A 15,794-nucleotide genomic window follows, 5' to 3' on the forward strand; every position below is an offset into this window, starting at 1 on the left:
ACCAACATTTGGCAAAAACGATTTATTAAGAACTGTTAAATACCTGAACCAGAGATTAGGAACTAATTCTGCTCAGTTGTCATTATCCAGATGGCACTGATAGAACCAGGGCAGCATATTCATTCTGCCTGCACAAATTATGCAAGGGCATCCTCTGAGCAATGGAAACTGGCTTCTGCCAAATGAGGATACTGCTGGGGGAGTGGCTCGTCTTTTGGCATCAGAAATAAGTTAAACCCACAAGCGTTTCTCTGTCTACCAATTGTTATAGCTCTTTTAAAGTATTTCTATTTGTGGGGTCTTGAAAGGACACCAAACTCATAGTGTTTCATGCTATCAAATTAACAGATTTCACACTAGCAACAAGATAAAACTTTATTTAATATCTATTCCCTATCTGTCTGTTGGAAGAGGAGGTCCTTTAGCAGATGCTGGACACATACTTTGACCAAATCAACACAAAAATCAACTGTTTTGGATGTAAATGTGTGAATAGCTTAGAAACAAAAGCTTCTGTTTCTCCACAAACATCCAGATCCAAGCACATTGACAATCCCTCTGGAAAAGCTCTCAGAAATGGCATTCATGTCTACTTACACTGAAACAAAGCTTTATAAACTCGATAATTAACTTTATTTTCCATATACATATCCTGCTGTCAGCATATTTGTACAATCATTTTAAGATCTGGAAAATTGTACACACCACTCTTCATGCTGCAACAACCTTAAAGTGCTGGATCAATTTTTGACTTCTGTTGAAGCTCAAAATAATACTATGTATATACAAAGTATATATATGTGTATGTGTTTGCATCTAGGAAACGACCACATTTCACTGAGACAGCCTAGCAAAAGTCATATTAAATACTTCAATCTCATGCTGCAATCTCAGCATCAGAACATAGCTGTGATCCATCTGCTGGCAGCAGAGAAGCATCACACTGACAAGTGGGTGTACTCACAAAATGCCACCTGAAATAATTCCATTTAGCACTGGCAGGGAAATCAAGTATTGCAAGAGCAAAGGTACGATACAAGAGACCAAGACAACCAAACCTAAAGCACAGAGTCCAACTCAGCAGAATTTAATCACATTCCTAAAAAAAACCCAAACACTTGGTCCAAGAACCCATTTGTACAATGGAATCACTTTTGTCAGAATCAGGTAGAGTGTATCTTTGGTCACTGTGAGGACAAGAATAATTGAATGTACAGGTATTTCTCAAACATCAAAACTAACTCTTTGGAAAACCCCCTTCCCTGAACACACAGCTATTGTGAGTTGCTTAAACATCAGTGTCGACTGTCACCTTTGTGTATTTGCATTACTGAAGGTGCTTTCCCCACAATATGGATACAAGGTCAATGAACAAAGATTAAATACTGAAGAAGCTTTAGTAAACACTTGCTGCAGAGGACAGAACTTTGTGCACCCTCAGGGTTTACTGGCTGCAAAAGGCTTTTGCCAAGATGGACCAAAAAGGTTTAAAGAGCAACAGGCTTCTTTCATTCCATCAACATGAACCTGATGGGAATGAAGCAGAACACAACCACAAACAACTAAATTAGATTTCGGTACAGTTTAGATATGGAACATAGAATTGCTAAGGTATGGCACTAATAACAAAGAAAGCATCTTCAAGCAGGTAAGATGCTCTTATTCCTTTGGGAGTCACTTTCTTCACTATACATATATTCACTTCTGCTTTATGATCAGCATTCCTCATGCTAGAGATTTTGTGCTCTTACACTGGGACAGCAATAATGAGGAGGTTAAAAGCAGATTAATTCTATCAAACCTGAAAGGTTTTATATCTCCACTTGCATTCAGAGATCACAGCTTCTGATTGATCCTGTTAACCTATGAAAGCTGTCCAAAGGAACTGCAGGAATCTCTGAGCAATCTGTGTTCTCAGTCAGTCAGAGTGCTCTCAAAATACTTTTGAGCCTCACATGGACCAATACTGTGTAGTTTCTTTTGTGTTCAGAATCAAAGCTGAGAGAAACCTCAGCTAGTGAAATTCCAGCCTCCCACCCTTATTTCACAATTGAGCTCAGAACAAAAGGAAAAATGCAGTTCAACGAAATAGCACAGGAGACATTTCCTTCAGCAGACTGTTGCCGTTTCTGAGTAGCCAGAAGTTCTCCAGACCTTAAACTTATCTTGGCAAATTAGACACCATGGTAGTGCAAAGCTATCCAACTTACATTAGCAATCAGCTTCTCCATATGATGTTAAATTAATTTACTAGAAGAATCAGATGTTCTTCTCATATTATGTCTGGGTATTAGTGAGATCAGGTACTACTTTTCCATTGAGAAAGAATACGAAACTCAGGCTGATTCAGAAGAACAGCCATTGCCAAGTTCCCAACAGAAGTCTGTTGAGAGCTGGGTATTTATTTTCCCACTGCATATGCAGTCCCTTTTGACACAGCATTCACACTTTAAATTACAGTTTCTGCTGTAGCATTAACCAAGACAAGCTGTAGGCATCTAGAAATTTTCTTGTATAAAAAGATTAAACAACAGAAAGTTTTGTAGATGTCTTCTTTACTAAAAATAATCACATTTCCCACAGGGACACACCAACTCTGCTCAATTCTCTGGTCCTCAGAACACTTACTTTCTCTAAAGTCACACAGTAGCTTCTGCAACTCATCTTCAGACTCATGGTATGTTATTCTGTCATGAAGTGATTGGTACTCTGTCACGAAGTGATTTTAACTTTTTTAAATAAAGAAACCTTGAATTAATTTGTTTTTCTTTTTTCTTTTAAGGAGCAGGTCAGGAAGTCTGGGAAAGGGAAAAGAACAGGGAAGGTGGGCAACAGAGATGGAATTAGGAGATTATACAGACTGATAGCCAGTACGACTTTTTCTTCTTCCAATGATGTAAGATATAAAGACAAGAATGATAAGGAATCCAAGCACCACGCCCACTGCGATGGGAATAAGAAAGTTCAGGTCAGAGTCAGCAATGCATTCTTCAGCTGCAGAAAGAAGAAAAACAAACAAAAAAAAAGCAAGGAAGAATAAATTAGTACGGGAGATCAAGCATTAGAAATCAAAGAAAGCAAGGAGCAAACAGGCATTTTTGAGAAATTACATTGTATTAGATACAACAATGCATGTAAAGTAAAATCAGTATTGAGTAAAGAATTTATGGAAAGATTGATTTCTTTAAACACGTTTACTACAAACATCCTTTTTATTGGTAATATTCTTCTGATTTGTACATTTAAGTTGTACATTTAATTTCAGTTTCCTCTAGCAAGCAGAGGATAGATTAGAAATGTGAGGATAAACCAGCAGTCTGAACACGCATTAGCTGATCACACCTCAGAGCTAGCAGCAATAAAGCAACAAAAACCCCACACTGGTATATTACTGTCTTGTCCAGGGGTCTTCCCAACCCTCGAGTCACCAGCACTCCTCTGGGTTCTAGACATGAAGACATAAGGGACAATCGAAGTAACAAAGCCAAAACAACCTACAAGAGACAGCCAAGATAAATGTGCCTCCAGGCACTGCATGGAAAGCACTGAAAGACTGTTGGGGAAGGTAACTTTATTTTCCATGCAAAAGGATTATTAGCTTCAGCTGAAAACTACAAAGACCTCACTGAAATCCACATCAGAGGGAAAAACAGAAGAGACATCTGTAACGCCACAGTGGTTTTTAATATACAGATTGTAAAACACGTGAGGTGCTCCTTGCTGGTTGAAATGCTCATCAATCATTAGCATACCATGCTGGGAACTGGTTTCAAACTCGGAGGCAGGGCTTGGCATCATAACCTGTTTGTAAGGAGAGCAGAGCTGCACCTGCCTGCGCCAGGAGAGGTTCGGTAAGGCAGGAGGCCATGCCTGTGTTCTCCAGCACTGGAACAGTGCCTGACTTACATGTGTTTCATAAAGCAGCACTCCTTGTAAAACCATTTTATTTGAGTTTTTAATTAGGACAGAGCATCAGACACAGAGTCAATGCTTTCTCAAAAGCTGGCTGCTGTTTTCCATCGAATCAGCATTAATTGTGGGAAATGCATTGTCTTGCTTTAGCATTTACAGTCCAGCACACACCTGCCGTGGCCCCTTCCCGAAATACTATGCAAAGCCTTTGACTAAGAGCGAGGAGAACAACACGTGGAGGCTTAACAGCTGAAAATACTGAACTCAGATTATCTGAAGGCACCTACTGCCAAGTAGAGCAACACTTAGAAGGAAAAAAAAATCCAAGAGGAAAGGAACTATGTGCCTTATTCTGAGTGAGAGAATATTTAAACATCTTTAGTCATCTTTGTTCACTAAATACCAACACAATTTGCTATATACTGGGTCACTAAACACTAAAACTAAATACGAGTGGATTTGTTAAGGATGAAGGTGCCCAGCAGACAGTGACAGAAATCCCCTCTCTTCTTTAAAGAAAGCAGATGGCTGCAGTACACATCACACTATGGCACTGTTACAGGAAATTCCCAGGGTGAAAAACGGGTTAAGGCTTCATACCAGGAACATTCCATCCTTGCTGGCACTCATTTATCCAGGTATGGCTACTGTACAGTGGTTAGAAGCTTCAGAGAGGTGTCTTCAAGTGCAGAATTGGTAACTACAGCCCAACACACACCAGGGCCAGCAGGAACAGCTTTCTCGACAGATGTGGCTGAATGTGTCTCCATTCAAAAAAAGTCAGACATTTTTGGCCCAAAACTTTTTTAGTCCCAGTATAAAAGCTGCCTTGCCTTTTAATTCCAATCATGAGATTCAACCAATAGCCCCGAAGTTTGTGTTTTATTAACATATGCTAAGGAATAGAGAACACTGTGGTAAATAAAAAAATTTAAAAACCAGCCAAACAAAAAACAAAACAAGGAACAAATGAACAAACAAAACAGCCCTTGCAAAACCCAAATCCCATCATTCACTGGCTAGAAAAGCTTCTTTTGAGGACTATTAGCTTGACATCTTTAACCTAAAATATCAAAAATCTTGACATTTTAGAATACAATATTTAGCAAACTGTGTATAAGGTACTAAACCAACCACACTCCACAATAGGTTACACACATTAATATTCCACATCCACAGGTGTTAAATACATCCACAATTTAAATGCTGTTTCCACAGACCAGAACAAAACCAGCTATGTAACAGAATCTCAGATACAGACTGATTAGAGTTCACCTTACTCATTGAATTTATTTTCTTTAAAAAAGGACAATACAAGACATCTATTTTCAAATCAGTTAAAAAAGGTGAGCAAGTTTCCTTAAGAAATAGAACAATCTTTATTTTTTAGAGCACAGGTTAAACAGATTAACAGTTCCCTATGGAGCAATACATACAGGAAAACTAGTGGTTTTATAACAACAGGAAGTCAGGTGAAACTGATGTTTTTTGAACCAGTTACCTGCACATCAGTCTAGGAGTACTTAAAACTCTGAGCCAATATACTTACAGGTTTTTACAACGGTATTTCTAGTGTTGATTTTAGGAAGCAATTTGCATGAATTTTCTCTATTATCACTTGGAAACTGTGTATAGTTCAAAAATTTGCAAGGCCAGAAGAATAGTGATGATTACTCCTTAACAGAAATGCACATTTAACTGGTGCCACTGAACATCACTCACAAAAAAAAAAAAGCTAAAAAAATCTATACGAACTTCTGCATTTGAGGATATATTAATATGAAAGTCATTAGATCCATTTTTGAAAATTAAAATGGTAAGTCTTGAAGCTTGTTTCATGATTAAACTCATAGCAGTTCCCCACTTTCATTAAAATGCATTTCAGTAACTGATGCAAAATTCAAGCTGTAGACTACAAGCTATAGTAAGTATTATCCACCCATACATGCTTCCTTGGCTAGTGTCAAGGGTAAACTGTCTTTACAAAGAAAACAAACCAAACCATTACTGAAAGAAGTGTATTTTATGATTTGTATACAAACATGCCACAGACATCTCTACAACCCTAGAGAACACTAATAAAACACTAGAGTAGCTTTGATGCAGGCAAAACTCATTCTAAAGGGAGAGACAATGTTATGTTCATTAAATAACTAGTTTAGGCAGCTCATGTTATGATATATGCAAAAAAGCCACAATTATCTAAAAGTCTAAAAGACTTCTTTTTTTTTTTTTTCCATGCAGTAAGAACATGTATTACAGCACACGGAGCCCAGAGAAAAGTTGTGCATCAAGGGTTAGTCTCTACAGAGCTGCAGTTTAAGAACAGTCCAGTTGCACTGCACTTTTTTAACCTAGTTATTCTTTCCATATAGCAAGGAAAAGTAGGTGTTGTGGGTCCATCTCATACTTGTTTGGCTTTTGCATTCTAAAATTTAATAACTGCTGCACTGCAAACAATCCAACACAAAGGACGTTAAACATTCAGAGTGCCAATGGCGGGCAGTTATAGTGTGAACTTTGACTGGCAGAGAACCATTCAAGATGAAGATTTAAAAACAGCTCAAGCTGCAACAACAGATACTGGCTCATTAAATGAAAGCATCTTAAAACATAGTCATTCAAAGCAACAAGACAGACCAGTTCTGTGCAGAGTATGGCATGAAGTTAAGTGCACTTTAAAGTTCTGGAATATTTAGAAAGGTTATTCCCTTTAAACTGATGCCAGCAAAAAAAAAAGCTTGCATTAATTTAGCAGAAGTCTGCCTTAGGTTAATATTTTAGATAATTGCCAAGGTATAATAAAGAATTCAGTGCCTAACAGGTTTTTTTTTTTTTTCAAAAGCGCCTGGAAATGGCACTGAAGTCTTCCCTTATATTCACCATTTGGCAAATTACTAATTTTGTTTGTACAGCCATGGTATAGGAATGATTCCTGAAATTGCACCAAGGCAGGAGTAAATTACTCAAATCCTAACAAAGGCAAGTAAATTACTGCTGCCACTTCAAGAGATCACTTAATCACCAGCCTGAAGTTCAATCCAATGGAAAACAAAGTTGCTATTGGGCATTAGACAATTCTTGTTAAATACTGTACAAGTCAACTGAGTGACTAATGCTGCCAGCTTAACCCACAATTATGACAACAACTAAGGAACGAAGAGGAGAGAAGCAAGTACAAATTCTATGCTATTCTGGGAGATGCCCAATGCATATCAGTTCAGAAAGTGTTCTTGTTTCAGGCTAGTAGTTGTAAAAAGCAAAAAAAAAAAATCCTAAATGCTTTAGGATTTTTACAAGATAAAATCCTTAGCCTAGCAATTCATCCAGTACTTGACATCTTCAAAACAGCTATGAAACCCGCATCATCTTCTTAGGGCAGGAAAACAAAGTGTAGTTCTGCTTCATCTGAGATAAACATTCTCCCTTTGTTTCTCAACTCCAATTAGCTGTGGCTAGTAATTACTTCTAAGTTTTGGGTCTTTTTGGGACTTCAGAACTTGCACTTGCTTTGTTTAGAGTGAAATCGTAACGGGAATCACGCTTAGATTCACAAAGTTTGATATCCAGCATAGCTTTTTCTTCTGCCAATTATGTAAGCAACCACTATAATGGCAATCAAGACAGCAAGTGCAGCACCAACTACAATTGGGATTAGAATGCTGTCATCATCCAGCGAACACTCCTGGGCTGTAGGTGAGAAAAAGGTTGCAATAAGGAATAAATAAAGACAGAATACTTGCCAAGTGTGGTATAAAAATCTGTTTTCCTTAATACGAAGGTGTTAAAAAAAATCAAGTATTATTTAAACTAAGAGAAAACTGCAGAGGTCTCATCAATACATTTAACACATTTAAGCACTATAATTAATTTAAGCATTGATAACCTACAGCAAGTTAAGGGTGTATGAGTTTCCTGTGCACAAGATCTGCACTAGGCAAGGGAGCAGCCATTCTTCTACATTCAAGAACCAGGCTTATCTATTTCATACTTAAGGCAAGTCTGGTTGGTGCTTTCACCCATTAAGGATAAAAAGTGACCTAGATTTGGTATTGAGAATCTATCCAGAACGAAGACATGTTACACAGATAAAATAACTATAATTAGAAGAAAGCTAGCTACAACTTTAACTACAGAGTGAAATGGGTCCCTAACTCTCTAGAAAGACTCTTTACCCTACACACATCTGGAGAGTTATCTTACTTCTGTCTAAAAACAGAACTTTTCAATCTATGTGTCTGCAGATCAGTCTAGTCCAATAAGACTGCATTGCAAGTATTAGCATACTTGCAGTATACCAGTATTAGCACAAAGACCAGTTTGCACTAAATATTAAGAGGTAATTTAAGACATTTCAGTTTTCTCCAGACAAGATCAAGATAATGCAGCAAACAAACATTTCAGAATCTCTCTTTAGTTCTGGATATTCAAGACTGCCTCTGAAGGAAGCTCTGACAGTTCATTCTTCTCCAACGCTCCTATTCCTCAGACTGACAGGTAAAAAGAAACAAAATACCTAACAGTATTCCCAAAGTCCATTTCTTCAAAAGTTTTGTCCAATTTTCTTACATATCTGAGCTACAAAAAGCTGCATGTCAAGATGTTGTCAGGTAACTTTTAACCTATTCTGCACAGCAATGCTTAAGTCCCCCTTCAGTGTCTAGTTCATTCAAGTTTTGTGAAGGAGAACCACAACTTAGCAGACATTTTTAAAGTGAGCACAAAGCTTTGCTTGAACTTGAATGCCAGTCTCAGAACTTCTCTTCATTCCATGTATATCTAAACATTTAAAATGTTGGAACAAGAGCTTCCAAGATAAAGTGCTTGTACCTAATGCTGGTGCTTTTTAGCAAGTAAGAATTTTGCAAGCTTCACTAACAACAAAAACACAACTCTTACCTGTAGCAAACTTATTTGCCTCCACAAGGAATGGCTGAATCCATAGATTAAAAGTATGTACTTGAACATCCTCATTAATCTGAAGAGTTTGCTCTTTTCGGCACATGTAAGAGCTACCAAGGAAAGCATCCCACTTGCTGAAATTGCTGTTATCTGCACTTGAAATGACTAAACAAAGAAGGAAAGAAAAGAAAGTGAATTTGCATGTTCACTTAAAATGCAAGATAACTACTAACACAGTGAGTAGCTCAATCTAGAATGGCCAACATTTCAATACTGACTAGTCTGAAAAACTAGTCTGAAAATAGTAGTGCCAAGTGGGATTGATCTGCTTAACCAGAAATCAGACTGAAGTTATTACAGTACTTTGCAGTAACCTCTTTTTCATATGTACATGACACCAGGCTTTCCTTGTATCTTCACTCGTCTTAGTGCTGCAGAGTTGCAAGTGTTTTAGCTTTAATGCTCTTTAACTGCTGTAGCTATGATAAGCAATTAAAGAAGAAAAAAAAAGAGAAAACATGTTTGTTGGAAAAAAGTACACCTTAGTTTTTAAAGAACTAGCCTGTTTTTAGTGAGAGTTAAGTACAAGTGGCTGGAAGATACAGCAGTATCTTCAATCAAAGAAGACAACAGCTAGTTTAGGAAAAAAGCTTTGAAGTTGGTACAACTGTATTTCACACCACAAAAAATTACATTACTGAAAAGATTTATAAAGAAACCCTCTTAATTTACAGTCACTCCATTAGTAGAAGTTTCAGGAATTGTAGAGAGGTCCCACACTGCTGCTTAAAGTAACTCTTACAGTAATTTCTGCTATTACTTTTGTTCATACCAACCTCTAGACATAAAGTAGAAGCTAACAGTAAGCATGAACAACACTGAAAAAAAAGCCAGAAGTATTTGATGCAGACATTGAATAAAATATTACACTTGTTTAAGGCAGATACTGCTTCTTACCAGAACCATTCAGACGGTTGAGCAGCGTAACATTCACCTCCCTCAGATAAAATTTTTGTACACTTGCACTTGTATTTTTCTGTTCAAGAAGCAAGAACCAAGTGTCAGTGTGCAATTCTGCATGTAACTTTAAGAACACATGCTTTACAAAAGCCAACACATTTACCAGTCTTACATTTTCTACAACTTTAACCCTGTTCTTCATTTGTCTTGAGGCACTCAGCTGGCCAGTTTCACTTCCCATATGGGAACAGCCTACCACCAGCAAGCAACAGGAGGATCTTACTATAAGTGACCAGCATGCAAGCTGTTAAATGAAAAATTAGTTTAAAATAAAATAAATTGCTTACAACAGCAAATGTGAAACCAATCAGTGTGCTATTTCCATCATTCAATTTCAGAGTGGCTGTTGTGTTACCACAGGCACCATCTGCGACAGTTGTCTTTGGATTGATGTTGATCAGAAGAGGCTGAAACAGAAAGCACATCGAAGACATTCAGCTGCTTTTGGAATACATTGTCTCAGTCAGGAACAGTCTTGGGTTAGAAGAGCTTGTCATAAATATGACAGCAGAAGAGCTGAGCTTGGCTGCTATGCAACCAAGGCTGAGTTAAATTTACATGTTGGCAGTACTGAAACAAGCAAATTGCTTGAAAAGTGTTACTTTGTTCCCTAACACAACAGGCTACCCCTCTGAGGGGAAAGACAATACCTGCAGAAACAACAGCCATAACAGCTAAGAAAGTTCCAGACTTTTCATCATGCTAGATAATTCTAACATGATTCCAATAACAAATTCTACTGACTCCATGTAAGGTTTTTGAAGACAGGTATTATTCGACAAAACAATTCTGATGTCAGAGAGGTGCTACATACAATACTTAGAAGCAGTTCTGGACAGACAGCACTGTACAGAGCAAATACCTTGCATTCAGATTTCACACCAAATAACTAAAGCAACTTGAACTTTTCAAAGGAAAAAAGCACCTTGTCTTGAGAAACATTCAGTTGTAGCCCCACAGTTGCCAGGAAACAAGTTTTATTTCCACTTTTAAGAGAGTAGTTTCCTGTGTCTGGATTCTCCACGGGTTTGGGAGCAGTTGTTGGAGCAGGAGACAAAGTAGTGGTAGAGGCAGTAGTTACATTGGCAATAGTAGGTGGAACAGTAGGTGCAGAAGTAGGTGTATCAGCAGGACATCTAGACTCTGAAAAGACATTTTAATCACCATTTCATTGCTGAAGTCTTGTTACTCAGACAAAGTACAGCTGCCATTTATTCTCAGAAAACCTGTAACACTCAGTTTTAAATCCACACTCAGTACCACTTGCCTCTAACACATGGAAGCAAAACACACAAAGACAGTTAAGTTATAAAATTGTGACATGTATTTGCTGTAGACCAAGCAAGTGACCCTATTATGCTATATGCAGCAGGGTGATGTACTCTTTTCTGAGCTATGAGATGAGACAACAGGCTCTGGACTACTCATATCCAACAGCAGAGGCCACCACTGGAAGTGGAAAGCAGTCAGCTAAAACCCCTCAAACTCAAATTATTTACTCAGCAACAGTAGTTCTGAAGTGCTTATTCTTAATACCCCAATTACTGGAGGATACACTTGAGAAGAATCCCACCCTGGCACGCAAACAATCGACATTACAGCACACTACTAAATCTGTTCTCCTAATCTATTTTTCCAGGAACAAGGAAAGAAATACTAGAGGATATTTACATGAATATTATTAAACACAGCACATGTTAGAATTGGTGGATTTGTTATTATGGGACTTTGCTCCCTGCACTAAGGTGCAATACAAAAAAGCTTTCACAAACTGAAATGCTTACCTTTTTTACTGACTGTGCCATTCTGAACAAAAGCCTGCACAGTAACATTCCAGAAAATCTGCGTTGTATTTTCTGCTTCAACTAAGTAGGAATTATGACACACGAAGACAGTATTCAGTTGAACTGGAGGCAAAGGATCCTTCACAACAACAGTAACTGGTCCTGCAAATAAGCACAAATGTTTTAATGCCTTATGAACTACAAGAACTTAGAGATAGTACTATATTTAATATAATTTCATAAGACAAAGACTAAGAGATAATTAAGTTTAACAATCTTAAGCTTTCTTGAATGTTTTTGCTATGTGTCCTAATGTGTCCTAGGTAATGCAGGAGTAACCAAGCTTACAGAACTAGACAAGCCATTACAAAGGTGAGCCCTTGTAGTTAAGTTTTTAAGGAGAAAAAAAATCTATTATTGGTATGCATTAGTACACAGACAGCCTAACACTGTATTGCTTGGCAAGGTAGAAGGTCAAGCAGTGCACACTAAAATTAATCTTCCATGTGCCTGCTGTCTACCAGCACCTCACTGATCAAAGCTGATTATCCTTCCCTTTCTCTTCCACTTACAGGAAGTACACACTCGGTGAAGCCATTTGGCCTGCACTGTTACCCAGCAGGCAGGTACAAGGAACAGCAGTTGGCAGCACGTGGTACAGAACTCATTACGTTCATTACTAACTCCTATATTCCTCCTTCCTTCGAAGTAGCCAAGCCAGCTCAGGGACACACTTCTGGCTGAGATTGCTTTGCAAGTCAAATTCTGCACTGAACATTACCTCTTCTTTTAGCATCAGGAAATACAGCTGTGTCATTGGTGTTGTAGGTCAGTGTGATGAAGTCTCCCTGGTAAGTTTCATTGTTTTTTGTGATGTTAATACTCCAAGAATGACCTTCTCCAAACTGCACTGCCACAAGAGCAGCTTGCGTGTCATTGCCACAGATGCTTCCATTGTGTGTCACGTTCGATGACAAATTCAGAGTTGTGTTTTTCTAAAAGAAAAGGGTAATTTTAAATGCATTCACATGCAGCTCTTCCCTATGACAACATTATAAACTTGCTGGAGTTAGCGGAAACTTTGCACAAGATAAGTGAGATTATTTTAGGTTATTCTGGAAAATTGTGATAAAGGCTCCCTGACACCTGCCTGAGAAAGGAGCCATATCAGATTCAAGTACAAAAGTACACTTCTAACTTGGCTGTAAATCATCATGTTGTTACTGCTTGGGCTAAGAACATAACTACACTGATACTGGCTAGACTTGGTGAGTTTTTGTGTACATTATTTATGTAAGACCAATAGGGTACTTTCAGTCATTTGTATGACTGAGAACTTATTCTTTTTTTTCTAAGGATGATATAGAAATATTCTTCTCAACTGACTTAGTAAAAAAGAGTAAGAAATCAAACACCCTAGGTAAAAGAGCTTGAACTTTTATCCAGGTCAAAATCCAGTTCTCAGCAAGAGTTACTCCCAAATACTCACGTAATCACCATTGTTTGATTCATATGTTATCAAGAACTTCATCATCCAATCTGCATATAGGCATGTAGCATTGGAAGCATCCTTTATATCTACTTCAACTGCATAGGACTGGAAAAAACCTGTAAGATATTATTACAAGCTATTAAGACATTGCTTTTACTTCATTTTCTAGAACCACTTAAGAGGACAGCTCATCACAAAGCAGTACATTATGTCAGGACCATATTAAATTTACCAGACTCTAAAAGAACAAGCTAGATTTCTAAAAAGTATCAAAAATAGGAAGCACACCACGAAACTGTCAAAGCTGGCAAAAATTGAGAGAATGTTTTATAGTCTGTTTACCTGACATAAACTAATTATCTCAGTGTTGAGTGTCCAACACTGGACACTTTTAAGATTTGGCTGGACAGGGTGTTGGGCCATCTTGTCTAGACCGTGGCTTTGCCAAGAAAGGCTGGACCGGCTGATCCCTGAGGTGCCTTCCAACCTAGAATTCTGACTCTCCGATACAAGCATGAGCTTTCCGGGGGCACACTGGGCAAACCAAAGGGCACGAACACAGCACTTGAACAGTGTGCTGCTTGTAGACCAGGGTCTATTATTTTATGCGCTGTATCAGTGATTACGACTCAAGCTGACTCCTAAGAGATGGAATCGGCATGTCTGCATTGTGTTTCCACGATTTCCAGCTCGAAAGACACGGGCGTTAAATTCCCTTTGTATATCAAGGGAACTTTTCCCAGCTGCTGTATTCCTGACCGGGTGAATCCCGGCACGGCCGCTGCCTCGCCCGCACACCGAGAAGCGCCGTCAGAACGGCCTGGCCGGGCCGCGCGGGTGGGCCCGCGGTCCCGGCAGCCGGGCCACGGCCCCCCGGCGGAAGCACCCCGACGTTCCGGCCTCCCCGGCTCGGGGCCTGGGCCCTGCCGCTGTTCCCTCCCTCCCGTGGGTGGCGGCGCGGCGGGGGCGGCAGCGCCGGCGCCTCCGCCCCAGGGCCGCCCCCTGAAGGCGCCGCGGGGCCGAGGCGGCCCCGGGACCCCCCCGGGAGCCCCGGTGCCCGCGCGCCGCGTCACGTGCGTGACGGGGCGAGGGCGGGGAGCGGCACGAGCCTACGGGGACACCCGACACCCGCTGCCCTCCCCCGGGCCCCGGCACTGCCCCGCTCACCAGAGACGCCGAGCAGCAGCAGCGGCAGGAGGAAGCGGCGGCAGGAGGAGGCGGCGAAGCGGCGAGGGCCCATGGCGGCGGTGGTGGCGGTGGTGGTGGTGATGGTGGTGGTGCTGCTGCCGGCGGCGGGGACACCGGGACGCGGCGAACGGCCGAGGCGAGAGGGCGCGACAAAAACCTCGCCAGCGGTCATGTGAGGGGCGGGGCGGGGCCGCCCGCGCGCCGCCAGTCGCCGCTCAGCGCCGCCGCTCGATTCCGTGGATCGCGGACGGGCCGCTCGCCGCGCGCCGCCTCGGGCGGGCGGGTCTGCTCTGCTCCCGTCACGGTCCCCGTCCGGCGGCGGCACCGGCAGCGGCGACAGCAGCGACCGCCGGACCAGGGCTGTGCCGCGGTGGCTTCTGCAGGGCCACGGTAGCGGCGGCTTGTTCTGACCCTCGGCAGTGTTTGCGGTTTGCACTGGGGTGCTCTAGTCTGGGAAGGACAAGCTTACAAGAGATGCACATCCAGAGAAGTTTAATATAGAGGTTTTCAATGAGAAAAAAATACAGAGTGAAGATAATGCCCGTGTTTGCAATTAATGCAAAGGGTTAGTGTGCCCTCAGTCCCCCTCTCCTGGCATGCTGTCGGTGTCCTCGAGCCGGCTGTCGGTGCTGTCCATTCCTCCCGGGGACGGCCCCGGGCTCTCCGGGGCTCGGTGTCTCCGGTGGCCGGGCACGGCCCCTGCGGCGGGGAGGGGATTGGCACCGGCACCCGGAGCTTTCACGCTTCTTTTGCTGGTGCTGAAAGGCAGAAAGTGGGGCAGAAAACGATGGGAGACGACAGGGGTTTGGTGCAAATGAGGGAGAGAAGAGCCTGCGTTGTGAATGGGGGAGAAGACGGCTGGACTAAAAACTTGGTGGAATTGTGTCCGTACGGTAGTACAAAATGTGATGGATGCTGGATTGCATCCTGACACTATTGATTAGGGGAAAAAAACCCCACACCCAAACAAAACAAGTCAGAAAGACTGGCTTGGGCAGAGAAAGGGTAAATGGAAGAAAACATTGAGGCTGGGAGACAGCAAGGAGGGTGGTCTGAGGAGACAGGAGCTCTGTGCTCAGCAAGGAAGGGCCCTCTGGAATGGCATATTCCTATTTCTGATGCTGTGGAAGAGCTGAGGGTTTTGAATTATTTGGCTCTAAGAGATATCCCCCACCATGGGGAAAGAAAATGAAGTCTGAAGAAGACAATAAAACACATTGACCTGATAATGAGACAGTTGGAGTGTAGATGGTGTTGGTATGAAAGCATTTAAGCGGTCTTGAAGAAGTGGAAATAATGCAATTTGTTATCAAAGGGCAGTTAATTTCTCTCAGTTGTGTGCTTGCAATCCTGTACTTCCCCATAATGCCACAAACCCAAAGCTGGCATGTCAGGGCTGCCACGGAAACCAGGGCATCGAACAAATGAGGGTCCCACACGTAAGGGCCTTTGTGGTCAGACAAGTTCACTCCTTCTTTGCATTTCTTTTTATGCTT

At 41.1% G+C, this 15,794-nt stretch overlaps 1 protein-coding gene across 2 annotated transcripts; it reads right to left on the reverse strand.

The window, feature by feature from the left end:
• Positions 1-349: 349 nt before the first annotated feature.
• LAMP2 (lysosome associated membrane protein 2) lies at positions 350-14,516 on the reverse strand. 2 transcript variants are annotated; one of them, XM_088173234.1, is made up of 9 exons: positions 14,278-14,516; positions 13,108-13,226; positions 12,400-12,613; positions 11,619-11,780; positions 10,760-10,977; positions 10,122-10,241; positions 9,772-9,850; positions 8,812-8,979; positions 350-2,994 (listed from the first exon to the last, which is right to left on the reverse strand). In XM_088173234.1, exons 1-9 carry the CDS (start codon positions 14,468-14,470, stop codon positions 2,852-2,854), a joined length of 1,416 nt encoding a protein of 471 aa, XP_088029360.1. In that variant the 5' UTR covers positions 14,471-14,516; the 3' UTR covers positions 350-2,851. The 2 variants fall into 2 exon arrangements, with proteins under 2 accessions (XP_088029360.1, XP_014742042.2); XM_014886556.2 differs by lacking the exon at positions 350-2,994 and adding an exon at positions 5,177-7,602.
• Between the last annotated feature and the right edge of the window lie 1,278 nt (positions 14,517-15,794).

This window comes from Sturnus vulgaris, chromosome 14, assembly GCF_052056855.1.
Source record: "Sturnus vulgaris isolate bStuVul1 chromosome 14, bStuVul1.hap1, whole genome shotgun sequence".
Classification (NCBI taxonomy): Eukaryota; Metazoa; Chordata; class Aves; order Passeriformes; family Sturnidae; genus Sturnus; species Sturnus vulgaris.

Bases quoted from the DNA above. Each gene is read 5' to 3' on its own strand.
- LAMP2 (XM_088173234.1), bottom strand. From the start codon at position 14,470: ATGACCGCTGGCGAGGTTTTTGTCGCGCCCTCTCGCCTCGGCCGTTCG. The intron at 10,978-11,618 runs GTAAGCATTTCA...ATGTCTTTTCAG, and splicing joins TGGCACAGTCAGTAAAAAAG to AGTCTAGATGTCCTGCTGAT. The intron at 9,851-10,121 runs GTAAGCAATTTA...CTTCTTGAACAG, and splicing joins TTGGTTTCACATTTGCTGTT to AAAAATACAAGTGCAAGTGT.